Genomic DNA, 25,523 nt, shown 5'->3' on the forward strand with positions numbered 1-25,523 from the left:
AAGTTCAAGTGCTGGGAGTCCTCGGCTATAGCTCTCGAGCTTTTACTGCGTTTTTGCTCTTTTTTCAAAGAGATTTTCTCTTTTTTCAGTTAAATCGAGCCTCAAGCTCCACCGTTCTACTTCCGATCAACGGGGACCCGTTTCGGAATTTTCTACACCCCTCAAGGGTGAAGTTTTCGTCAAGTTACGCTTCTTGGAGGATTCCAGAAGATCCGAGGCCTACCTTGGACATGGCCGAGGACAAGGGAAGCTCGACGCCCGGATCCAAGCTGTTCAGGAACTGCCCTGGATGCGGGTTACAGAATGTTTTTGAGATGTCTCTACTGCCTTCATGAGGACAAGACGCACGTGGAGAAGGACTGTGCGTTCTGCAAGAACCTATCGGAACGGACCATGAGGGATCGTCGTACCCGCCTCGCCAGCTGGCTGGAGAAGGGCCCAGCAGGTGAGAAGAAGAAAAGGTCTGAGCGCTCTTCTAAGTCCTGTGAGGGCACCCCGACGACGGGGGCCAAACAGAAGGCTAAGCTCTGTGGGCACCGGGAGCGCCGAACGGTCGGGCTCTTCGGCTGCCAGGCAGGGCGCGCCTTCCCTGGCACCATCAACCACGAGCCAACTCTCTGGTTCGGGGAAGAGGAAATCCGAGAACCCGGGTAAGCTTCTGGAGAGGCCCCGGTCGATCTCGAAGGGAGCTGAGGGGGAGCGAGGCGGTGTCCCTCCCCCGAAGGAGAAGGCCCAGGACACACCTAAGGTGGTGAGGGCCCTGATCAAACCGGCGAAGGCCTCTATCGAGGGAGTCGCAGCGGCCCTGACGAAGCCGGCGGAGACTAAGCCAGTGGGGGCGACTTCGGGGCCCAGAGTTTCCCTGCCACCGCGGACGGAATCTTCTTTCCAGCCCATCGAAAAGACCCCCGTGGAAAAAGAGGGGGGGCCTGGTGGCCATTATGGACACGGATTCAGCCTCTGAAGAGGAGCTGGTGGAAGCCGTGAAGGGCCTCAACGAGAGGTTTGAGGAGGTACGATCCCACGGGAGAGATCCTGCTGATGTGATCGAAGAAAGCGACAATGGCGACGACGAAGGCCCAGTGGAGGAGCAGCCATCCCGCCCGTCGCAGCCATTGCCCGAGCCTCAGGACAGCTCGGCGGCCATTTTGTTGGCAATCCAATCCTTATGCACCGAGATAAGGACGAGTTTACCACGAACCCCGGCGGAGGATCCAGAACCAGGACTGTCGGGAAGCCCTACGAACAAGCGGAGGAGAGTCCACCCCGCCCCGCCCTTCGTGCCCACAAGGCCTGTGGAGTAATCATCCCCCTCACCGGACCCCGAGATGACACGGCGACAGATACAGCGACGGGGACTGATGACGACGGTGGTGACGACGGGACGGACCTTCCATCACCACCTCTTCGGGCTTCTCCGCCCGACGAAATTGACTCTTTCCACGCCATGATCGCCAGGGCATCCGAGCTCTTCCAGCTCTGCCCGGAGGAACAGAAGAAGGAAGGCTTCCTCTACCAACGGCGGGAGGCCAAGAGAATGACGGTCCTCGCGGTACCGTTACTCGATGATATCTGGGATGAGGGACTTGCTGTCCTGAAGAACCCTTCCACGACGCCTGCCAAGATGGACCGGTACGAGAAGAAGTACCAGGTCTCCGATGCCGCCCCCTTGTGCCTCAGGGCCCAGCTTACGTTGGATTTGGTCGTCCCAGCAGCGGCCAAGAAGAAAGCGGCTGGTGCGGCGGCTTCAACCTCCACTTCCCCACCGGACGGCGAGGGAACAAAATTGGACGCCATGGGGCGACGGGTCATCTCGTCGGCAGCGACGACAATTAAGGCGGCCAACGCCTTAGCGATTGTGGCCCGTTACGACAGGGAGCTTTGGTACAAGATAGCTCCCCTGCTGGACTTCCTACCAGATGACAAGAGGGTGGAGGCCCTAGAGATTCTGCAGGAAGGTGAGGTGGCATCGGGCCATAACGATGGCAACGGACATTGCCGACACCGGATTTCGTCAGTTAGGCAATGGTGTTTGCCTTCGACGATGAGGATGGCTCAAGGCAACAGACTTCTGTCAGGACGTTCAGACCAGGGTGTTGTATATGCCGTTCAACGGCAACAACCTGTTTGGAAAGGTGGTAGATGAGTTGCTCCAGGCCATCAAGACCGACACTGAGACGGCCTGAGCCCTGGGAGTCCTACAACGACGACGGCCCTTTCGGAGCACCGGAGGCAGACAAGGGGCCTCCAAAGGATCCAGCGGTGGCTCCTCTGCGTACCGCCAGTCGGCCCGCTCTTCGTCCCAGGAGGCCTACAGAGGTTGCGGCAAAAAAGGAGGATCTCGCCACCGTCGTCAAGGAGGCCAAGGCAGCAAGGCTACTTCCAAACAAGACTGAACCGGCCGTAGCGTCGGGCCCCCACCGAAGCACCCCGGTGGGAGGCCGGCTGACGAAGTTTGTCAGCGTGTGGCAGTCCATCTCCACCGACCTTTGGGTGCTGGATACCCTGGCCCGCGGGCACTTGCTAGAATTCCTGAAGAAGTGTTCCTGCATTCCCCCCCGTGGCCAGGAAGGAGAATCACGTCCCTCAACTGCTGTTGGAGATAAGGGCGATGCTCAAGAAAGGTGCCCAAGAGGATCCGGGGCTCCGGAGTATACTCAAGATACTTCCTCGTCAGAAAGAAGACAGGCGGTTGGCGCCCCATCCTGGACCTACGTCGGCTAAACAAGTTCATCAAGGCACAGAAGTTCAGGATGGTCACCCTCCAGCATGTGCTGGGACAGCTGGAGGAGGGCGACTTCCTATCGTCGTCGGATCTGGAGGATGCTTACTTCCACATCCCCATTCTAAAAGGACACCGAAAGTTCCTCAGATTTGTAGTCCAGGGACGTCACTACCAATTCAGAGCTCTGCCGTTCGGATTGAAGTCGGCACCCATGGTGTTTACCAAGTGCCTAGCACCAGTGGCAGCGCAGCTGCACCTGCAGGGGATCCACGTCTACCCCTACCTGGACGACTGACTCATCTGTGCAAGGAGAAGAGAACTCGCCGTTGAGCACACAGCGAGGACCATCCGTCTACTCACGGAGCTGGGATTCGCCATCAACTACCCCAAATCCCACCTGGTTCCGTCGCAGGTGGCACTGTTTCTGGGAGCGAAGCTCGACACAGTGGAGCGATTGGCGTCTCCGTCGGAGGAGAGGACGAAGGCCATTTTGGGCAAGGTGCAGCGCCCGCTAGCCACGGACATGGCCAGGGTCCGGTCCATCAAGTCCCTCCTCCGGATGATGTCCTTATGCATCTACCTAGTGCGCCTTTGCAGACTGCGGATGTGTCCGCTACAAGAGTTCCTCGACACCCGCTGGATGCAGGCGGCGGACAGCTTCGAAGACAGGATCCCACTCAACGAGGTCTTCTGTCGGGCGATTCAGTGGTCGGGCACCCGTGCGCCCCTCACGGCAGGCACGGACTTTCAGACCCCGGCGTATCGGAAGACAGTGACGGCGGACGCCTCAGAGGCCTTTGGCTCCCGGAGGAGAAGTCTCTTCACATCAACATCCTGGAGGTCCGGGCTGTGTTCTGGGCGCTCAGATCGTTCCTCCCGTCCCTCAAAGGCAAGGTGGTGAGGATTTCCACCGACAACACCACCACGATGTTCTACATACGGAAGCAGGGAGGCACCAGATCCCCAGCCCTGTCCAAGGAGGCCCAGGATCTGTGGCACTGGGCCGTCGCCCAGGGGATGTTTCTGGTTCCCTTCCACCTGGCAGGAATAAAAAACACCATTGCTGACTCACTCAGCAGGGAGCTACGCTCGTGCTACGAGTGGGAACTACGCCAGTATCAGGTGGATCGGCTCTTCCGACGTTGGGGCAAACCCCAGATCGACCTGTCCGCGACAGCGACGAACTCAAGTGCCAGAGGTTCGCCAGCAGGTTTACCCAGCCAAGGAGCATGGACGATGCTTTCTCGTTCCCCTGGGACGGCCTGTTCTGTACGCGTTCCCTCCGTTGCCGCTCCGACTCATCATCCAACTGAAGAGGTCCCGGTGCAGGATGAGCCTCGTCGCACGGGCGTGGCCGAGACATATCTGGTTCCCGGACCTCCTGGACTTGTCAGCGTCCCCACACGTCATGCTGCCGACGGACGCGGATCTCCTCTCCAGAGAAGGAGGTGCCATTCTTCATCATGACCCGGAGTCGCTGAACTTGCAGGCCTGGCTCCTGCAGCACTAGAGTTTAGATGGTACGATTTCCCGGCAGACTGCAGAGAGGTTCTTGCAAAGGCCAGGGCGTCCTCAACTCTCAAGTGCTATGGACATAAGTGGAAGAGGTTCTCTGTCTGGTGCCGTGCATAGAAGATTAACCCTCTACGGATTACGGCACCTCAAGTGCTACCATACCTACTGTCGCTGGCCAAGGCTGGACTAGCTCACGCTTCCATCAAGATTCATCTGGCAGCGATCTCCCGATACACCAGAACTACAGGACGACAGTCCTTGTGGTCTCCTCGACTGGTGAAGGAATTTATGAAGGGACTGTTCCGATCGTTCCCGCCAGTGAAGGCTCCAGCCCCAGCGTGGGAGCTCAATGTGGTGCTGACTAGGCTCATGGGACCGCCATTCCAGCCTTTGCATTCGGCTCCGTTGAAGTTCCTGTCGTGGAAGACAGTGGTCCTTAAGGCCATCACCTCCGCACGACGCGTGGGAGAGATTCAGGCCCTATCCTGCAAGCCTCCATACTTGACTTTTCACGATACGAGGGTGGTGCTGAAGACGCACACCTCTTTCATGCCCAAGGTGCTGTCGAATTCCACCTTAACGAGCCCTTAGTGTTGCCAGTTTTCTTTCCGTCGCCTTCGTCGCTGGCCGAGAGGACTTTGCACTCGCTGGATGTAGCTAGAGCGCTCAAGTTCTACGTGGACCGAATGAAGAGTTTTCGGAGGACATCACAGCTGTTTGTGAACTTTGGACCTGTGAACCAAGGGAAGGCTCTCACGAAGGCTTCCATTTCCAGATGGCTCTCCCGCTGCATCATGCACTGTCATCGGTTGGCCAACCGACCGTTGCCCGGCCGTCCGAGAGCCCATTCGACCAGAGCGATCGCTGCTACTATGGCGTTCTTGTCTGGTGTGCCCCTGCTGGACATCTGCAGGGCTGCTACGTGGAGGTCGACGCACACCTTCACGAGATTCTATTGCGTCGACCGGGATTCCAGGTAGGAGTCCAGAGTCGGCCAAGCAGTGCTGCGCAACTTGGTCGCCTGAAGGTGGGCCTTGTGAGGAGGTAAGAGTTGCTTAATGTTGAGTTTATGTAATGCTTAATGTTGAGCCTTTTGCCACCTCCCGTGATTGTGCATGTGTGTACTGCTATGTATTCTTATATTCATGAGCATGTGAATCCATGCCTGACACCTTTCTGGAGAAGGAACAGGTTACTTACCTGTAACTGTTGTTCTCCAGCATGGGTCTGGCATGGATTCACATGCGAACCCTCCCGCCTACCCCTCTGCGGCTCTTCTCTTGGTCCTACTGCCACTTTACGTGCTACCAAATCTGAAGATGGCTGCCAGAGGATGGGCTTAGGTAGAGGGCAGTCATTGGCTGGGGGCAGTATGACCCAGAGACCATTGATTGGTTATTAGTAGAAAGACGGTTCAGAAACAAAACTGAAACTGATTTTTTCTTTACCGAGGATTCCCAGCCTGACAACGGGGAATATTCAAGAGCATATGAATCCATGCCAGACCCATGCTGGAGAACAACAGTTACAGGTAAGTAAATTGTTCCTTTCATCCACTTCACTGCTTTCATCCAGCGTATTACTTTCATTCACTTCACTACTTTTGTCCACTTCATTCGTTCTATTCGGTTTATCCGTTTTAATTTACATTAGCGGTTGTTATTTTTAGATTTCTCGCTTGGATCATGTCGCTGGGTGATTTATGATAAAGCAGCTTTGGGTTAAGGTCCTTGATTGCCGTTATCGAGTTTGAGTTAAGTCTATTTTAGGGAAAGAGGCATGTTTTCAGTAATTTGCGGAAGGACATGAGGTCCTCAGTGAGTCGGATGTGGGGTGGAAGTGCGTTCCACAGAGTGGGGGCATGGGCTGAGAATGATGATCCACCTAGCCTGACCGAGTTGGTTTTTGGTATGACTAGGAGGCCGGCAGAACTTGATCTCAGAGTGCGTGGAGGATGGTAGAGTTTTAGTTTGCCTTGAAGATATTAAGGTCCAGTTTTGTGCACTGCTCGGTGAGAGATGCATAAGGTTTTGAAGGTCACCCTTCGGGCAACCGGGAGCCAGTGCAGAGTTTTGAGGTCTGGGGAGATGTGATGTCTAGGGCCAAGTGCTAGTAGCAGTTTGTGCTCTTTGTAGTTTAGTCAGTTGGTACATGTGGACTCCGAGGTAGAGGGGATTAGCATAGTCCAGTCTTGACATAACAATTGATTGTACCGCGGAGAGTCTGTTGGGAACGGAGAGCTATGGAAAAATGCGCCTAAGAGTTTTAAGGTGGTAGTGGCAGGACTTTGAGACGTTGACTTGGAGCGAGAGGGTTAGGTCTGAGTCTATGGTGCATCCAAGGTTTTTTACTGAATTTGAGGGTTTGGGGAATTGCCCATGGGAGATGGCCAGAGTAGCGGGTGCGGGAGAAGTTCGGTGCTGCCACATACCATGATTTCAGTTTTGTGTTGTGTTAAAAGGGGACTGGAGTGAGGTGCCGGAGGCCGGGCCTAGTGTGCGGTTTCTTGCCCAGGGCAGCGCGCTATACTAAATTTAACTTTTTTCGCTGCCGAAGGTTCTGGTACTGTCCCCATGCCTGGGGACGCCCACAAGGATGGAGGAAAGGGGACTAGTGACTTAGTACTCTAGTCACTACAGTGAATAACTTTTATTGATGAGACGCAACATCTGCCCTGAAGTGCCCTGGTATCCCAATCTCCTTCTCTGGCTTACTGGTTTTCTCTGGCAGTTTTGGTGTTGATCGCATCTGACCGTTTCCTCTGCTGTCCTGGGAGTGTCTCGTCGACTTCTCAGTTCCCGCCTGGCCTTCTCCTTCACTCGGCAGGTCCTGCAGCTCTGGATGGCAGCGCAGCAAACACTCTTCCTCCTGACTTCCTTGAACGCCATCCTCTCCAGCTTCTTCGCTCAGGTCTGCTGCTCGTTCCCCCCTCCAACCCCACTGAGTCCCAACCAACGTCGAGATCTCTGACTCTATCTGTTCAATTGTGTTGTATTTGAATGTCCTGCCTCCTGTTAACTTGTCCAACCGCTAGAACAGTGTTTGCTTTCTGGCTCCAGTAATCTTCATTACTCCAGTCCTCTTCCTCATCTCGGTTCTGTCAGTCAAAGGGGAATATGAATGAATGTTATTATTGACCATATGCCATACATAAATGGAGGGTGTGAAGGAGTGTTGGGTCCTAATGAAATACGGGGATACCATGTTTGACCTAGCAAGTCTATCCCACTTCCATGAGGGTTGTATCTCCTCTTGTGGTCCTCCCTCAGATAGCCTCCCCCAGGGTCAGCATCAGGTAGCTTCTGTCTTTCTCTGGCCACATGAGGAGAGACTTTCCCTGGGCAGTGAGTAACAACATCGCTAGATTAGCCAGTGGATTCTACCCGTATAAAAATATAGAGAATCCGCATCAACCAAGAAAAAAACGTGTACTCCCTAATTATCATATAAAGTTGCCTTATGAGGGATATAGAAATCCATTAATGTGATTGTCGCAATATTCTGCCCATAGGCAAAATAATCAATTTTTAAAATGGGAGCCACTGTTAAAAATCCTTCATGTAGATAACTACATACGAAGGAGTCTTGGACACATATTTTGTAATATAATGGTGTTGCTAATCAGATGTTTGTAGGTAGTCGGCTAATGCAGACTTTTGTAGAGAGGATTTCTATATACAGTTTTAGCAATTCGTGCTCAAGTGTTAAATGGAGTTGGTACCCATTTTATGAACTGTTTTAAAATGATTCACTTTTAAATGTAATTAAGTGTTGGTAATGTTTAAATAGCCTGGGAGGTTTTGATTACATCGAAACAAAACAAATTAAAAAAATGTAGGCAAGCTAGAAGGCTCAGAATTCAAAGTAACAGGACTGGGTGGCCTTCTCATGCATGGCCATGTAAATTAAGACTTCTGAATTATGTGATCTTGACAATAAAGTAAAATGTGTGTTCCTTATTTGCAGTACATCAGAGAAGAAGCATTTTTCCTCAGCAGAGCTTACGCCACAGTCTCTTCATGTTATTCAGTCACTGGGCTGGCCCTTTCAGCATTATGTTTACACCCTTGGACCGATACAGTGACCGGAACATGCAAATAAACAGGCATCAGTACTGTGCTTTGAAGGTATGTTTTCAGTATTGTTCCACTATCTTTAGCATTATATCTGTTATTTTCCTGCGTTAGTTCTTATACCGTTTGAGGGTTGCAGCAGAATGGGTACTAGCACACTTTAATGGTTTACACTGGATAATTTTAATCCTGCGGTGATGGTTTAAATTTGCTTCATTGTACAAATAATGGTGTTCAGAAAAAGTGCACTGTAAAACAATATTAGTAATATCAATTTACAAAATAGGATAATTATACGTTTTGCAGTTTGGTATTGCCATATTGCCAAATAATTCAAATATCATTTATATAATATATTGGACTAGTGTACATGCCCGTGCATACGGGCCGAAGTGCAGGTTTTCATTCACACAGTAGGACCACTAAATAGCTTAAACCTACAGCTCCCTCTAGTGGTGACAACAGGCAAAGCTATGCAAATTGGACCACTGTATATCCTAAGTCAACAGCAAACTCTAGCAGAGCATTCTGTGTGTTTGGCAGCCTCTACTGCGCATGACTGCAACAGACAAACATGCATCTGGCCTTTCATTATTGTTAGAAGATACTGGCTTTGTTGTCGAACAAACCTGTGATGCATTCTTAATTCAGACATTAATGCTAATATATTTTTATTTAGTGTCTCATGCTGGTATCCTACCACTTCTAAGAGCAGTCACAGCTGTTGTTTGAACTATAATAATTTAATGGTATGTACTTAAACTTTGAAGGCTGAAGGCCTGAAGCAGCCCTGTCTGAATCCAATCTTGTTTTCCCCCAGACTAAGCACAGATGTCTGTGGCTAGTGTGTAACTTGATCAGCTTCCTTGCGAGCAGCAAGTTTCTTTTTTAAAGTCCATAGGTCTCATATTTACATGAATCCTAGGAGGCCGATCATGCCACACTGCCCAGAAAAATGTGATGGTTAATTGTGATCTAATGCTAGAATGGTGTACAGCCAGTTTTGCCAACTTTATTGCTCCTGAACGCTACTTTTCTACATTTCAGCTTTATACTTGGGGACTGTTAGGGAGGATTCTCTGTTTAGGCTGAATTTCCTAACCTAGTGTGTTCCCCAGCAGCTTTGCTGGATTTTTGGGGTTTATTTTTTTCTCCTGCCAAGAGTGAGACTCTTTTACCCTCACGCTTGGGCATGATTTAAGTGTGTTTCTTTGAAACTAGATGTGTTTAATGGGCTATGGGGTCTTTTACTCCACAGGGCTTCATGTGTTTTTGTGATGTGTTACACAGCACCCTCAGTGCAGTGACACAGGGGTGTCATAGTGACCCCCCAGTATAGACTCCATACCCTAGGACTGACTACTGTCTCTCAGGGCATGTAAAGTCACCATTGACTTTACTAGTCTTAAATTCTGAACAGAACCAGTACAAACCATCATATTGTGGATGTACCGGCTGGGGCAATTCAATTGCCCCAGGGTCTGTTAGTCGAGGGGGCACGTCTCCGTCCCCCCTGATCGAGTTTTGGCTGGTGGCAGTGGATACTACTTTTTATATTCAACCGCAAATATTTTCCTATGGGATTTCCCATTGTTTTAGGCTACTATCTTTATTTAATTATTTACGGTAGCCTCGAACATACCGCTGGTTTATTTAATTAATATTAATTCTCCGGTTGGTATTTTTTGCCAAAACTTGATTCTAAAATGGCGTTTGTGTTCTCTTCTGTGACTCCAACCCAAGTCGAGCCCTTTGTTCCACTTTTTGGCGGGCTTCTCCACAGAAGCCCTCCAAAGTGGTGCCAGTCTGTCTGGGGTACTTAGGAGGGGGAGGGTGATTTAGGCACCCTGGACTGAGTTGCCTAGGCAACTCAAGTCGCACTCCGTCCTGATTGGCCCAACCACTTAGCATGTTTGAGTGACAGCTAGGCTGAGTGAATGGGGGTTTTCTGCATAAAAGCAGGGCTTTGGGGACTGGAACTTCAGAAGTCGCCACAGGACCTAAGAATCCGACGAGGGAGAAGCTGAGCCGACCTGCCACGACACCACCACCGGTGGAGCCCTGCTGGACCGTCTCACCACTTTTCCCAATGACAGAGGAGATCTCCCGCCGGAGAGTCTTCTTCCTTTGACTGGTGGGGATAACCAGTTTCACTGTCTTTCGCCTTCCCGACGTACCTCGTGGCTGCCTTGCCTGTGCCAAGCACCCCGGCAACCGGGATACCACGTTTTACCACGACCGCGAAGCAAAGGTACCACCTTTAACCGGAAAACTCTACGGCTCGTTTCTACCCTGGTAGTGCAACGACCTTCATCTTTCCTCCAAGTCGAGATCTTCTCTTCCCCTGGACGACGACGCAAGTTGCACCCACTACCAGGAACAACCGCCACGGCTGGAGGATCCTTCCCACTTAAGATACCGTGTCCCGTCTGGCTTCCCTTGCTACCGACTGTACGGGGTAGATTTAGTCCCCGGCTTTCGAACCTGGGTTAGCCTGGGACACCCTGGCTAAACTTTCCTGAGCCTCTCTAAACTCTTTTTGAACCCTCTGCAAGACTTTCAAAGCCTAGTGTAACTGTGTGATCTTGGGCTCATTTGTGCTCTGCTCTCTCTAAGAGTGGGCCCAGCCTTTGGACTTTGGCTCACCAGTGACTTTTTGCTCTTCTGCCTTGCTAACAGTGTTCCTGAATCCTAGAGTGGTGTACCTTTCCAAATTATGTCTTGCTCCCTCCCTTTCTCACAAACTTATTGGAGTGCCATCTAGATAAGCGCTCACCTCTGTATGAAAATAAGTGGTGTTTTACTGTGAGTTATCTGATAAGGGAAAAGGGGTGTATATATTATAATAGTAACTGTGTTTAGAATATATTACAACAAGAGTGCTGGAGTGTTTCAAACCGTGTGTTTTTAAATAAATAATTATATACTTTGATACCAAAGCTCTGGTCAGTGTTTGCTTGTATTATTGTAACTGGGTGCCTATTGTGTATACTTTGCATACTGTCTAACTCTTCTTGAGGGAAGTCTGACTGCTCAGCCACAGCTACCAGGTAAATCTGGGTGGTACAGACTGCTACCAAGTGGGTTTACTGCCAACACCTGTAGTCTTAAATCTTCTGCAGTGTTCCCTAAGGGAACTGCACAGGTTTCTGCCTAACAGGGACAGCACTAGGAAGTGCTGAAGCAATAAGGCTGTAATGTAGGGCTAGGTGGTGTTACCCCAGTTTGAGTTGAAGCCCCTTTGATGTGCTGCTTCCAGGATCAGGGGCACAGAGGGGACGCAACCTCCTTGCCTGGAATGTATGCAACGTAAATTGGGACACCCCGCCTGGAAATCAGCACAGGTTAGAGATGTGGCAAGTCCCCCTTACCTGTTTCAGGTTAGTTGCTGTATTCTTCTCATCAGACATTGCTGGACTATTTATCAGTGAGAAGGATCCCTGCAATCTGAATTTGCAAATGTTGTAGTCCAAACATAATACCTTGCACGAGGGAGATGTTACGGAGTCCTGCAGAAGCACCTTATGATGCTGATCATACATTGAAACCATTAACAGTTATTGCATGTTAAAATAGATGTTTAGGTGGACTAAAGTGAGTAATACTGTTAGGGCGGTATTTTGTTTTTGAGGTCCTTGCCCCCTAACAACTTTCTTGATCCTCTGAACATTTTGATGGCTTGCATGGTTTTTAGGCTTCTTTTGTGGACAGTACGACTTCTACTGAAAGTTCTGCTGTCACTCAACACTTTTCTCAGTGCTGCCCTTAGTACTTTACTTGCTCATATGGCAGCACCAGATTGTGGGCCAGGGTGACTGTCACACTGAAAGTGTGTTTTGGAGTAGGCCTGTGTTGTCTATGATTTTGCTTTGTCTACACACAGGTTGTTGACCATGTTACCGCATTAGGAACCCCCCTGTATGGTATGCGTTGTAGTACTAATGACTTTTGTAAGCCCTATTCCTGGACGTTTTATGTTTGTTCACTGTTGGGAAGGCATTTTCTTTTTGCTTCTTTCCGTCTTATTCAGTGGGAACTCAAGCATATCTGCAGAATATTTGGTAATCCTGCCTTTTGGGAATTAAGTATTTTTACTCGCTCACTGGCTTCATGTATTTAGTTTTGGCAGCACTGTTCATTCTGCAAGTCTACCAGTACAGGGGGGAAATCTCTCCACACAGACCCCTCAATTTAAGTGCTATAGTAGCACTGCCACTTCCCTTAAGGAGAGTAATGCAGGGAGAACTTGTTTTTCCATTCTTTTAGACTATGGCTGTTTTCCCCATAGTAAGTGCTTTGAAAGACTTTTCTTTTTGCTGCGTTTCCTCGATTGCCATCTGTGGAACCTCCCAAAATTTTGTTTTGTACTCCTTGAGTTTTGAATGCAAGTGAAGACTTTTTACTTAACTTTCCTTGCTAAACTCATACGTCTTGGGGGCACTTATCAGTCCATATGGCTATCTGTGCAGGAGAGCTCTGTTCTCCACAGTTAATGTTAATGGACAGTGGGCCCCTGGTGCTGTAGCTGATCTGAAAAGGAAAGTGGCTGGAGTGAGTTAGTAGGACCGAGCGGGAAAAGTGCAAGAGAGCAGTTGGTGTGCTGTTGGAAGCTTCAGTTCGGTTAACACTGTTTGCTGAGCTTAGGTGTGCTTTTTGGTTGGTAATCTTTGTGCTCTGTTGTGCAAGGTTATGTGTGATTTGTTTTGTTGTTGCACTGTAGTGGAGTATGTGCAGTATGCTGTGCTTTAGAGATGTGGTTGTGTTTGATTAGAGTTTGAGAGGTGTATGCAGAAGGGTGACATTTTTAGTGGGTTGGTTAGTGGCATTGTTATCTAGATGTGATGCATTCTAATTTTCACAATTCTTTCCTGATCTGGTGTCTGCTAATTTCCAAATTCTTTCTAGATGTGGTGCGTGAATCTCCACATTTCTGTCTAGATGTGACGCAGACTAATGTTCATAATTCTACTTAAAAATGATGCATGCTAATATTCACAATTCTATCTCTAAACATGACACTGGCTAATATTCACAAACCTGTCTAGATGTGGGACAGGTTCATGTTCACAATCCTTTCTAGTTGTGGAACAGGCTAATATTCACAGTTCTTCCGGAGGGGCTAGCACATTTAGGGTACAGTTCATCTAGATGTGAAGATGTCTTGGTAATACAGTTGACGGTTTATAGGATAGATATGGGGTTATCAGTTTCCAAAGGGAGATTAGTACATCATGCATGCATCATGCTAATGGGTGGGGAGGAAGATAAAGTAGACCAGTTTAGTGGGGGGCAGTGATTAATTTGCCCCCTGTCCACACCACACCCACTTCATCTACGGTGAAACTTTGTTTTTCACATTGCACTCTTCACCTTCCAGTGAGATGTGGTAGGGATGCTTTGTTTTTCATAACTTTATTTGCATGATGTGCACAGGACAGGCTGGTGGCAGTAGATCTATTTCTACCATGCTTTAATTGTCTTGTGCACTTTTGCATTTTATCGCTTAATGCCTTTTAGGGTGTCTAGTCAAATGGTCGACAGACAAATGGTCAACACAATTTGGTCGACAGGACAAATGATCGATTTTTTTTTATTTATATATATATATATTTTAGGTTTTCGTTTAGGGAAAAAAGGGTCTGTTAGCAAAAAAAAAGGGCGGTTGGGGGATCCCCCCCCCCAAAAAAAAACACAAATAAAATTCGACCATTTGACCTGTCGACCTTTTGGTGTCGACCATTTAGATTCGACCAAATGACCTACAACCGCCTTTTAGAGTACCATATACTCTAAAAGGGCCGTGCCACAGGAATTTCCCCTGTCCGTTGACCAGCTTATATTTTAGCCTCCTTCCTGCCTTCCCAGGGCTGTATTTGCCATATATGAAAGCCCTTGCTTGTGGAAATCTCCAGCTTTACCAGGCAAAGCAACGAGGTCTGTTTTTTGCCAAATGTGGGAGCCTGGACTGTCTGGTCCATGTCCACATCCATGCAAAAGTGTCTGTTGCTGGCCAAATGTCGTCGCCACAGGCTGTTCATGATTGTACTGCCCCTGTCAGTTTGAATGGTACAGTTTCTTGCCATTGGTGGTCTTTGGGACGACTCTAGCTCGAATCCTTGATAAAATGAACACTTTAGCAGCCATTCAACAGCTAGTCATTCTAGCCAAGACCCCTTCAGAGAGAAGCCTTCCTGCTGAAGACCTGCAACTCATAGTTGCATCCAAGCAGCATTATGTTCAACTGTCCCGGCAAAGCACTGCCCCTTTGCTGATCTCCAGAAGACCTTTACTGGTGCTTTGAACCCTTGACCTATGGAAACAACCTGTGCAGACCAAAGCTTGACAATCCTGTCCTTGTAAACCTTCAAAGGTGTTTCGGAATTAGGTCCCAAGTACACGCGGGTGGACAGATTCCACCCACTTTTTTCAGAGGGTGGACTTAGTCCCTCCGGCTTAAATGAGAAACATTGAGTGTTCTCTTTGAATTTATGAATTAAAGCCGAACTCTGAGATCGAACCGCATTCGTCAGGTTTGCAGGCTGGACACTTCACCACTGCACTATATAACCTGATGAAAAATATCAAACAACTAAAGGTGAAATGTCCCATTTCGCTACTGCAGGGAAAACATTTGTATTGGTTCTTGGAGATTAAAACATGCACGCCTTTTAACGTTTTAAAAACACTATTAGAAGAAAGTAACCTCTCTTGGTTTTGTGTGCGTGTTGATTTTATGACGGGCAAATGCCATTCGTCCTGTGCAATTTGAGTGGCTATGCAAACCAATTCAATGAAAGGTGCATATTTCACCTTGATAAGCTCATTTCTGGTGACGTCTCATCCCATTGTGTGTGTTGTGGGAGGCACTTTAATTTTAGGACTTGACCCCTGTTCGGAATCAACCTGGGGGCTGACCAGCTTCCTCATGGTCTGCATCAGTCACATTCCTGAGTTAGGACATGGGACTCTGCAGACCCTTAACTTGTGAAACAAGTAGCCTCCCCCAGCAATTGCAGCTCTTCAGCACAAAGAGAGGTCTTGCAGGACCGTTTTTTTTGTTTCTGCTACGAGGGTCGTATTGCACCATTACTCATACGTCCCGTCCCCTTTCTCCATCCTTATGGGCGTCACACAACATGGGGACGGTACCAGAACCATTGGCAGCAAAAAATTGAGCTTTCCCTTTAAATTAAATACACCGTTTGGGGCGCTCCTCGGGCGTGGTAAAGCCCTGCTTTCCGGCAACTCCCCTCAGTCCCTATTTCCGCACAGACAGTGTCGGACCTGGCAGCCAGCGCAGAGACTTTTTTTAAAAGTTTCTGCTTGCTCCCTTCTTTGTTTTTCAATCTTCTTTAACCTCCATTCGGTGCCTCGCTACCGCCTGCCGTTGTCTGCAGCAGGAGGATTCACGAGATGTGCTTCATGCGACTGCTCGTTCCCAACCTCGGACCCTCATGCACTCAGTCTTGAGTGCTTGGGGCCCGACAACCGCTGGGAGGCCTGGGCGGCTTGCAGCGCTCTCCATCACAGGGCATTGAAGAATCAGTTGTTGCACTGGAGGGAGATATTCCACATTTCTCCTCAGGCACACCTTAAGGGCTTTGTCTCAGGACCTCTCGTCAAGATACGAGGTTGGCCCCCCTGTTCACCACAGCAACTCCTTCCCCGCGGTTCCCATGGGCAAGTGTTCCTCGGATTCAGGTTCTGGCAGGCCCGAGGCCTCTAAAGCTACCGGCTCCCAATCTGAGGGGCCTGGAGGGCTTGGGGCGTGGTTCCTCATCCAGGCATTCTGTGGGCAAACCAAAGGCCATCAAGGCTACCGGCTCCCAAGCCGAGGGGCTCAGGCACTACCGTGCTGTCCTCGGAAGGGCGATCAAGTTCGTCCTCTTCTTTGACCACAAGGAGTAAAGGATCGTAGGGTGCTATTGTAAATAGTCAGTTCTCGGCACGACTGCCGGCGGCGCAGGTGCTGATGGCGCACAGCCTACTGGAGTTCGCTCTGAGGTCGTGAGTCAGGGCGTTTTGACTACAAAGTGGTCTCTGAGGTCCACGCTACCGATTCTGGTTTGGGACCTAGGACGTGTCCTCCCATGTTTAAGCCTCAATGTTGATCTGGGTCTTGGCTCAAGGCCCCAAAATGTCAGATAGGCACGTGGCGGAGCCTGTTAGGCCAGCAGCCATTTTGGATTCAAATCAGGGCACACCCTTGCTATTGCCCATGAATGAATGAGTCATGCAAGAAGGTCCCAGTTTTCTTCCCTCTGCAGGCGGACTATATGGTTCAGGCAGCTGGTCTCCTCAGGGGTATATCTTCCCAACTGCAGCCTTACGGCTACACACCTCAAGCGCCTCAGTGCTATTGACCAGGAGTGGCGGCTCATTGCATTGGAGAGCCGGGCCCCTATGGATCCTTCGACTACCAAGGATCACTTCTTCGAGCGCTTCTTCTGCCTCACACATTCCCCTCAGATGTCAGGGCTCTTAAAGGATATAGTGAAGGTGATCCCGCAGGTGGTGCCTCAACGCCTTCCTCCTCTTGGTCCTCTGTGTGTTCCTCCAGCTCTGCCAGTGCCGGTCCCTCCACCTGTCCAGTCCCTACTGGTTGTTCAGAACCTTCCACCTCCTCCTGGACAACCAATGCTTCCTCCTCAACAGTCGTTAGACATGTCTTCGGCTCTGGACCTAAGTGGGATTCCCCCGGGACCTGTCTCTCCAGACTCAGACCCCCCGCGGTCTGTAAAACAAAATTCGGGGCAAGGGTGTGATGACTGCAATGATGCCCAGGAAGATCAACCCTTGGAATCTGTTAAGGCCTTTCATGACCGCCTTCAGGGCCTGGTGGATTTCTTGGGAGTCCCTCTGCCCCCAGGAGTGCTAGCAGAGGTTTTGGGCAAGCACACCACGATCCGGTCTGGGATGTCCTGCAGGTGGCGAGAAAGGTTTGGAAGAAATCCAGGGCCAACTCCCAGATGACCAAGAAGTTGGACAGCAGATTTAGGCTGACGCGCAGGGAGACAATCCTCCTGGCCTCCCATCCGCAGCCACATTCTTCAGTGGTGTCTGCGGCCTCCCTTTATTCTAAACCATAGTCTTCCACCTCGGGAGCCTCCTCCCGTTGTATTTCCAAGGAAGAGTCTTTGGGCAAACTCTGTTATGCCATATCAGGACTGCATCTGCTGCAAGCCAACACCCTTTTAGCCACGGCTAAACAAAAGCTGCGGCGGGCGCTCTGGGAGTTTGTCTGAACGCCCTCTGGTGAGGCAAGCCTCGTTCACGGCCAGTCTGTTGGATGCCGGGGCCATTGCACAGGACCTCATGGAGTCTTCGGTCTCCCACATCGACGCATCCAGCAGAGGGCTTTGCCTGGGTGTCGTGATGAGAAGGACGTCATGGTTGCATTCCACTAAGTTTTCATCTGACTAGATCGGCCCTTTGAGGACGTGGACCTCTTTCATTCGTCAACCGATGACGAGTTGATAAAGAAGAAAACCTCCACTCAAACCACCAAGTCCATGGCCATCCTGACAAAGCCAGGGCAGAAGAAACCAAATTCAAACCCTGCGCTTTCGCTGCCTTCAAGAGGTTTCAGGACCGCGATATGCAGAGGCTGACGGGTTGCCCAACAACAGGAGGAAACGGCAGAGTATTTCATGCAGGCTTTTCCGTCCCCCTCCTTTGCTCCTGCCTCCAAGAAAACAGTGATATCACCATAGGGGAACACAGCTCCCCAGTAGCGGGCCAACTGGCTCTTTTCTAGGACAGCTGAAAATCATCAGATTGGGTGCACGGCTCTTTTACGGGAGGTCCTTTCGCTCTTGGAGATGCAGGCGCTGGAACCGGGTCCTCAGTCACAGGGTTTCTACTCCAGGATTTTTGTGGCACCCAAGAACAACAAGGCTGCCCTGAGGGTATTTCTGGACCTGTAATTTTTCAATCTGTCTTTACCGCTGGAATGCTTCAAGATGATTACTCCCTTGCACATAGTAGAGTCTCTCTGTTCAGGGGACTGGATATGTTCCGTAGACCTCAAGTATGCGTACCTGCATGTCCCGATCTACCAGCCGCAACATAGGTTTCGGAGGTGCATGATTATGTCGTAACTCTTCCAGTAAAAGGTCCTGCCCTTTGGACTGAACTCGTGCCCCTCGTGTCTTTACGACATTGATGACTACAGTGGTGGGTCTCCTCCTCTTGGAGGGCCAACACTTATACCCTTATCTGGACGACTGGCTGGTGAGGGCGGTTACACCCAAGGGGGTGCTACACTCCTGCTAGAGATTGGTGGATATTCTTAATCAGCTGGGGTTCTCCCTCGGCCAGAGGAAGTCAGTTGTCCCCTTACCAGGATCTGGTACACCTAGGCGTCCGTTGGAATACGGCTGTTCAGCGGGTGTTCCCCCACACCCGAGAGGCTCCTCTCCGTTCGCACAGCGGTAGGGCACTTTCTGGCAACTCAACCACCTCGGCTTGGTGGTTCCAGCACCTTCTGGGGCTGCTGGCATCCTGTGTGCTCACTGTGCAACATGCTCGCCTCAAGATGAGGAGCCTCCAGCTCCACCCTGTTGCCAATTTGGATCAGGAGATGGGGCAGATCAATACCCCTGCTCCTCCTGCTAGATTTTCGCTGGTAGTTGATGGACGGCAATGTCTCAGTGGGAGCCCCTTTCACCCGTCCAGAGCCTACCCTGATGGTGTCAACCAACTCATCTCTTTCGGGCTGTGGGGGCTACCCTAGAGGGCTGCACAATTCCTGGCGCATGGACCAGGGCAGAAGCCCGCCTGCATATCAATCTGCTAGAGCTCAGAGCAATGGGCCTGGCCCTCTGGGTGTTTCTCCCCCTCATCAGGGACTGGTCAGTTCTGGTCAGGATGGACAATCCTATTAGTGTTTTACCTGAACAAGCACAGTGGCACCCGATCCCCATCCCTTCCCCCGACCCCAGCCCCTCCTCTGCATGGAGTTGGTAGCTATCTGGGAATGGGCGCCTGATGGAGGGGATTTGGATTTCAGCAGGCCACCTCCCGGGGGACAGCAACGCAGAAGCAGACCAGCTGAGTCGCTTTGGGATCAACATCTATGAGTGGGAGTTGCACACATCGACTCCTTGTTGCCCCTGTTCCAGCGTTGGGGGGGGTTTGAGTCTTCTCGAAATACCAATTGCCACCAGTTTGCTTCATGGACAGGACAGTGTCAGGGGTCTCTGGGAGACGCCTTCCAGATTTGTTGGGCTGCCTGCAGGTGTTATACGTTCCCGCCCGACCCCCCTGCTCGGCAGGACCCTCTGCAGTTTCCAGGCTTTGCTGGGCTGCAGCCTCAACCTGATTGCCCCCTCTCCCCCACCCCCCATTGGCCTTCGAGAGCCTGGTTTTCAGATCTGCTGCATTTGTGCTCTATGGGGCCCATCCACCTCCTGATCACCAATTGGCTTCCTGATGCAGCAGGGCGTGGCCGTGGAATGGCCAGTCCCAGCCAGGCTGGCGCTGGTGGCATGGTTCCTGACCAGCTAAAGCTACAGCATGCTCAATTTTCAGATGACAACTGGGACATCATTTAACAGGCCAGGAGGCCCTCTACTTGGTTACCGTATAAAAGCAAATGAACTAGGTTCAGCCATTGAGCTTGTGACACCCGTCACCTGCCGTCTACACGACGTGCTGGCTTTTTCAGCGCATCTAGGCCATTTTGGAGTTCAGGTGGATACTTGCCTCACTTTATTTGGTGGCCATCGGGGCTTATGTGAATTCCCCTGAGCATGTGTTTTCGGCGGCCAACCCGGTGGTTAAGGCCCTCCACAAGGAGTTGTCTAGGCGTTGTTCTCTGGTGCATAGGCTGCATCCCTTTTGAGCCAATGGCCTCTGCAGACATCTCGCTGGTAAAACTGTAGACCATTTTGCTGGTAGCTCTCACCTCTGCACGCTGGGTAAGCGAGCTGCAGACTTCTTTGTGCAATCCCTTTACCACATTTCACAACTACAAGGTCATCTCATGCACTCACTCCAACTTCTTGGCCAAGGTGGTCTCTCCATTTCACCTGAATCTAGAGATCTGCCTGCCAGTGTTCATCTGGACTCCACAGTCGGAGGCAGAGAGGGCTCTACATTCCTTGGGCTTCAAAAGGGGCTTTACGTTTTACCTCACTTGGACGAACTCCTTCAGGCATTGTTTGTCACTTTTGGGGGCACCTCCCCCGGCTCTCAGGCTTCCAAGGCTTCTATTGCCCGGTGGATGATTCAGGCCATTTCAGAGGCGTATGTGGCCGTGGGCGAGTCGGTCCCGTAAGGGAATTCATGCCCATGGGGTTAGGGCTAAGGCCACAGCAGTAACGTTTAAGACCTGCTTCTTGGGATGTCATCAGCAGGGCAGCTACTTGGGCCACTCCGTCGGCTTTTTGCAAGCACTATGCCCCGGCCATCAGCTCCAGGTGGAATGCTGAATTTGGTCAGGCTGTTCTGCAGAACCAGTTTGCTTCTTCCAGAATAGGAGGCAGCTGTCGAGGCTCCACCCTATGGTCTTGTTGGGTGGAAATACCCACAAGGATGGATGCAATGAGACAGGATGTATGAGTAATTAAAGTTACTCCCCCATAGTGACTAGAGTACTCAGTCCTTTTTCCTCCATACGTCACACTCACCTTCCCCCGCTTGTATGCCAGGGTCTAATATTTAATAAGTTAGCCAGGGGTCTAAGCGTCTGATGTGTTCAAAGTGGACTGAGGTGAGCTGCTGGAGGGCGGGGCCGTGACGGGGCGTTCCCACCCCCGAGGCCGCGTCCACACGCACTGTACTAAATGTAAAGGTAGAAGCAAAACAATTTGCTGCCGAAGATTTGCGTACCGTCCCCGTGCCGGCGGACACCCACAAGGATGGAGGAAAGGGGACTATGGACTTTGAGTACTCTAGTCACTACAGTGAGTAACTTTAATTTCTTCAAGTGGTCATCGGTGATCTCCACCTGTGTCATGTCTTGAGACATCTGAAGTAGTCGACAACATGGTGGTCCTGTCCAATCCCAGGAACTGCCTTGATAGAGTGTGGAACCACCACCTAGCCAGACCTGGAATCCTGATGCTGAAAATGACCTCTGCACCCGAGACCCCGGGACCTCTTTCATCAGAACCAAGACATGGAGCACAGGGACCCACTGGTTTCAGTATATGCCAAAAGTGATCCCTGGGTGATTTGGAGTACAGGGGGTGAATACGCATACCTGCTCCTATCCCCTCTACCTCCATTGGGTTTAAGAAATTTAATGGCCTTAGCCTGCCCCTCCCTTGCCGGACATGGTTGTGGAGTTTTGCTCAAGGATACTCCACTGGGCTCTTCCTAAGATGGTTGGTTGGCTTGGGAGAGGCTGTGCTAAGAACCTTCCTACAATCGTTCTACTTTGAAAAAGGTTTTCAAACACTTGTTCAGACTTTTTTAAAGATTACTAGTCTTCATTGGGACCCAACGCCTTTATTTCCTACATATTAGTTATCTAATTTGGTTCTTCCTTACCTTTATCTTCACTTGCTTTGCTGCACTACAGTTGCTATGATTGTGTTAAATGTGTTCAAAAGTGAAGTGTTACTGCTCCTCAACTAGAGCCCCCCAAAAGTCCTGGGCAGCTGTAGTGTGTGGTCATATATGGGCATCCTCTGCGGGTTCTGGCTAGAGCCGAGCATGTATCCTCGTGTGTGTGCTTTGAGCTGGTTCAGGCTAATTGTTGAATTCTTTGAAGGAACTTGGGGTTGGTCACCCTAGGTTACCTGGGGGCAACCAGACGTGGACTCCCTGCTCACTGTGCTTAGAGAGGCTCAGCTTCACCTCACTGATGATGCCCAACAATGTTGAAACACGTGAATGGGGTTGCTGTAGGTACTTTTGTTTAGAGAGGAATTGCCATAGCATTTCAGTGCTGGACTGCCCATGTGGCCGGGACAAAGACAGATATGCAAATGGATATTTGCCATCTGTGAAAGGTACAGTGAGCAAAAAGCAGATGGCTGCAAACTCTCAATGTGGTTAACAACCACTGAACAGGTTATCATGCCTTGTTCTTCCGAGAGAGGGGCGCCTGCTATCTTTGTTTAATTCAGGCCAAGTAATGAGCTGAAGACATCCCCAATTCTGGCCATTCTGGACCCTGTTTGAGATAATGTCCTCTGATAGGTGGGCTTGGTGCCCAGCCGGCCAAGGATTTTAGTATCTACGAGAGGATCTGGAGCCATTCTTCACTTGAAAACTGGGGACTGGAATCCAAAGTATGATGAGCCATATAAGGTTGCCAGTGGGACCACCATTGGCTATTCCATTCACTGCGAGGAGCTATGCTCTCCCTTTAACAGCATAGACCTTCCACAGTGCCTCTCTCCCATGAACTGGTGGGTCTAATCCGTTCAGATTCCTGCAACATCGGAAGGCCATCCTATTGGAGCTCTGAAGTCATTGGCCTGTAGCTGGCATCAGTCATCTGCAGACGAGGCTTCTCTGTTCCTGGAACTTGTAGTGCCTGGTGATTTGAAACTTGCAGTACATCCTTTTTGAGCATTGGGCATCACTGCTCTGCTGCTCACTGCCAAAAAGAGGATCCTTCCTAGAGACAGTTTACTGGTCCTTCGTCTTTCTGCAGACACTCTACTCCTTATCGCAACTGAGGCCTTGGGAGCCCTCCATCATTGTGCAGTTTGTCACAGTGGTACTTCTGCAGCCAAACCAAGCAAGGTGGTGATCATTTTCCAAAAGATAGCAGATTTGCAGAATCGCATGATCCTGTGGTCACTTCATTAAGACAACCTCAACCTGAAACACTTGTGTATGAGCGTGATACAAAGAAAATATCATATCATAACCCTCTGCACTCATGACCCCTGGATTCTAAGACTGTAGTTTAGTAGAGCAGTTGTCCCCAATCCCCCAGACTTACTGTGGGTGGTCGTCTGTCCTGATCTGGGTTCACAGGTCTGGTTGGATTGCCTGTATTTTTGTTTTGGTCTATATTAATTTCATCAAGTGTAAAGTGTGACCTTGCAACTGCCGTTGCCTTTCCATTGGTGTTGGAATCCGAGAACAGTTACCCTGTCTGGGGTCCCCCTAGATGACTAGGATTGGCAGCTTCCCCTTCCCTGCATGGGAAACCTAACTTTGTAAGGATTCCTTCCTCCTGCGGATGCCTCATCTTTGATCAGAAACTTTTCAGCCACCAGGGGGCACAGCCCCTACGTGCCCTTCATTGGACATGACGTCAGGGGCAGTATATATATATATATATATATACACACATATAGGCACCGCCTCACCCCGGAACCTTAGTTTCACCCATGTTCACTAGCACTCTTGAAACTGAGGGACCGCCGACTAAGTTGCGCTGTACATCAGAGCTAGTATAAACTGCTACGTCTCGGCCTGTGACCTTTTTTGCTGGCACTCTGTTCGTTTCAGGTGCACTACTTCCATAGAAGTAATTGTTTTTTATACTTTTTTTATGCTTTGTGCCATGCCGAATCCAACAAAGGCTTCTGGATTTATACCCTGTGTCAACTGCAGGCATCAAATGTTTGGTTCAGACCCCTCAGGATATGTTTATACTGTCTCTTTGAGGAAAAAGGCACTAAAGACGGCAGGCTGTGTCCGTCGATGCACCTAAAGGCCCTTCGAAAATGAGTAGCAAAAGTCTTTACCTTTCCCTACGATGAAAAAGGCGATGGACTGACTTGTTCGAGGTCCTCCGAGTAGAGTGGCGAATGGAAGAATGTTACCCAGTCACAAGGTCAAGCAGAAGAAACACTGCAAGAGGTCCCGCTCACCCAGCAGTACCTCCAAGCATCTTTCCTCAAAATAAAGTAGTTGGTGCTCAAGGGACTCAAGGAGTCTCAAATACCCTTTCAACCCAATCCTCTAGACCGGATGAATGGGAGGCCTTTTGGCTCAAGATGTTGACGTCTTTGCTGCGGTGCCATCTCTTTGGCAGCACATCTGAGCACAGTAGACACTCTGCTGAAGACAATGACAGTATGCCATTGGGCTGAACCATAGCTCCAAAGAGAAAGGACCCGTCTCTACACTGTACTGCTTTGTCTTCTGGCATCTGTCTTCTGGCTCCATCCAGTTCCTCACTCCCCAGCAGGTCTGGCGCTGAGATTCCTTGGAAGTATGCCCTACGTCCGAGGGGTGCGTTTATTTCTAGAATTGAAGATATTCACGATGAAGTGGTTGTTCTCATTCCCTTGGCTCTCATGCCGTTGTGCCCCATGGTGTGACAAGACTTATATGAGGAATTTAACAGTGATGGAGACTTGAATCTTCATTTAACTTGCAAGTGGACTAGAAACGTCTCCCCCGTTGGACATGCTCCATGTGCCAATTCTGGCAAAGCCTCATGCTTCTTTTAAAGGGTGGTGTGCACGTTAGTGTTGTCAGTACCTTCAAGGCCTAAGGTCCAGTATGAGCTCCAGGGCATTCTTGATGAAGGTCCTCCGAGGCAGTCCCTCCTGCCCATTAAGCCGGCAATAAAACCATGCTATGGAAGGGATTTATTTGTTTGTTTCAGATTAGGGACACTTCAGATTGCCATATTTAGAAAGTTCTGGACCCCTGATGGGATGGGAGTGTCCCCTATGTGGTCTAGGCGGAGAAACTATTGTGCACTTCCTGTTTGTTTGTGATATGTTAAAATCTGAAATACCAGAGACCTTTGCTCAGGAGTGAGGCTATTCACTCAACCCTGCAAGCTTTAAAATTTTGTAAAAGCACTGTGCAGATGGAAAATGTGCTCCAGTTCTGAAAGTAATATTCGAGTTGTCCAAAGACGAATCTGCATGTTTTAATGTGTACCCAATCTGATCACTTCGAATTGATCATATGAATTCAACCAGTCCCATTCGATAGATTTCAAATGATCACATTGCATTATCACTACCAAAAATGTGCTGTTTGCATGTCCCCCGCCCCCACATTTGGTAGTGATGGCCTTTGGTGGGTAGCAGGATTGCCCCCCGCTTCCAGAGGTTCGGAGGCGGGGGACGAAAAAAAAAGCTTTCCCTGTGGCGTCGGATCCGACCCACGTAGGAGGGATGGGACCAACGCTGCAGGGTCAGAAGAAAAGCAGACTTCAAAAAGTTAAGTAGGGGGTTGGTGGGGGGATGTATTGGGGGAGTAGGGGGTTAAGGTTTTGCCGGGGTTGGCCGTGGCAATATTGTCATCATGGCAAAATTGACCATGGTCAGTTCTGC

The 25,523-nt window shown here is 50.1% G+C and overlaps 1 protein-coding gene across 6 annotated transcripts in view; it reads left to right on the top strand.

Annotated features, from left to right (window-relative positions):
- Window positions 1-25,523, top strand: part of FRYL (FRY like transcription coactivator) — a 3,055,992-nt gene that overhangs the window by 1,319,065 nt on the left and 1,711,404 nt on the right. For all 6 annotated transcript variants that reach the window (XM_069631694.1, XM_069631695.1, XM_069631691.1 and 3 more), the window contains one exon: window positions 8,207-8,367. In XM_069631694.1, the coding sequence (XP_069487795.1) occupies window positions 8,207-8,367 (161 nt within the window). The remainder of the gene's footprint in view (window positions 1-8,206; window positions 8,368-25,523) is intronic.

This window comes from Ambystoma mexicanum, chromosome 6q (genome assembly GCF_040938575.1).
Source record: "Ambystoma mexicanum isolate Mex_15411 chromosome 6q, UKY_AmexF1_1, whole genome shotgun sequence".
NCBI classification, from domain to species: domain Eukaryota; kingdom Metazoa; phylum Chordata; class Amphibia; order Caudata; family Ambystomatidae; genus Ambystoma; species Ambystoma mexicanum.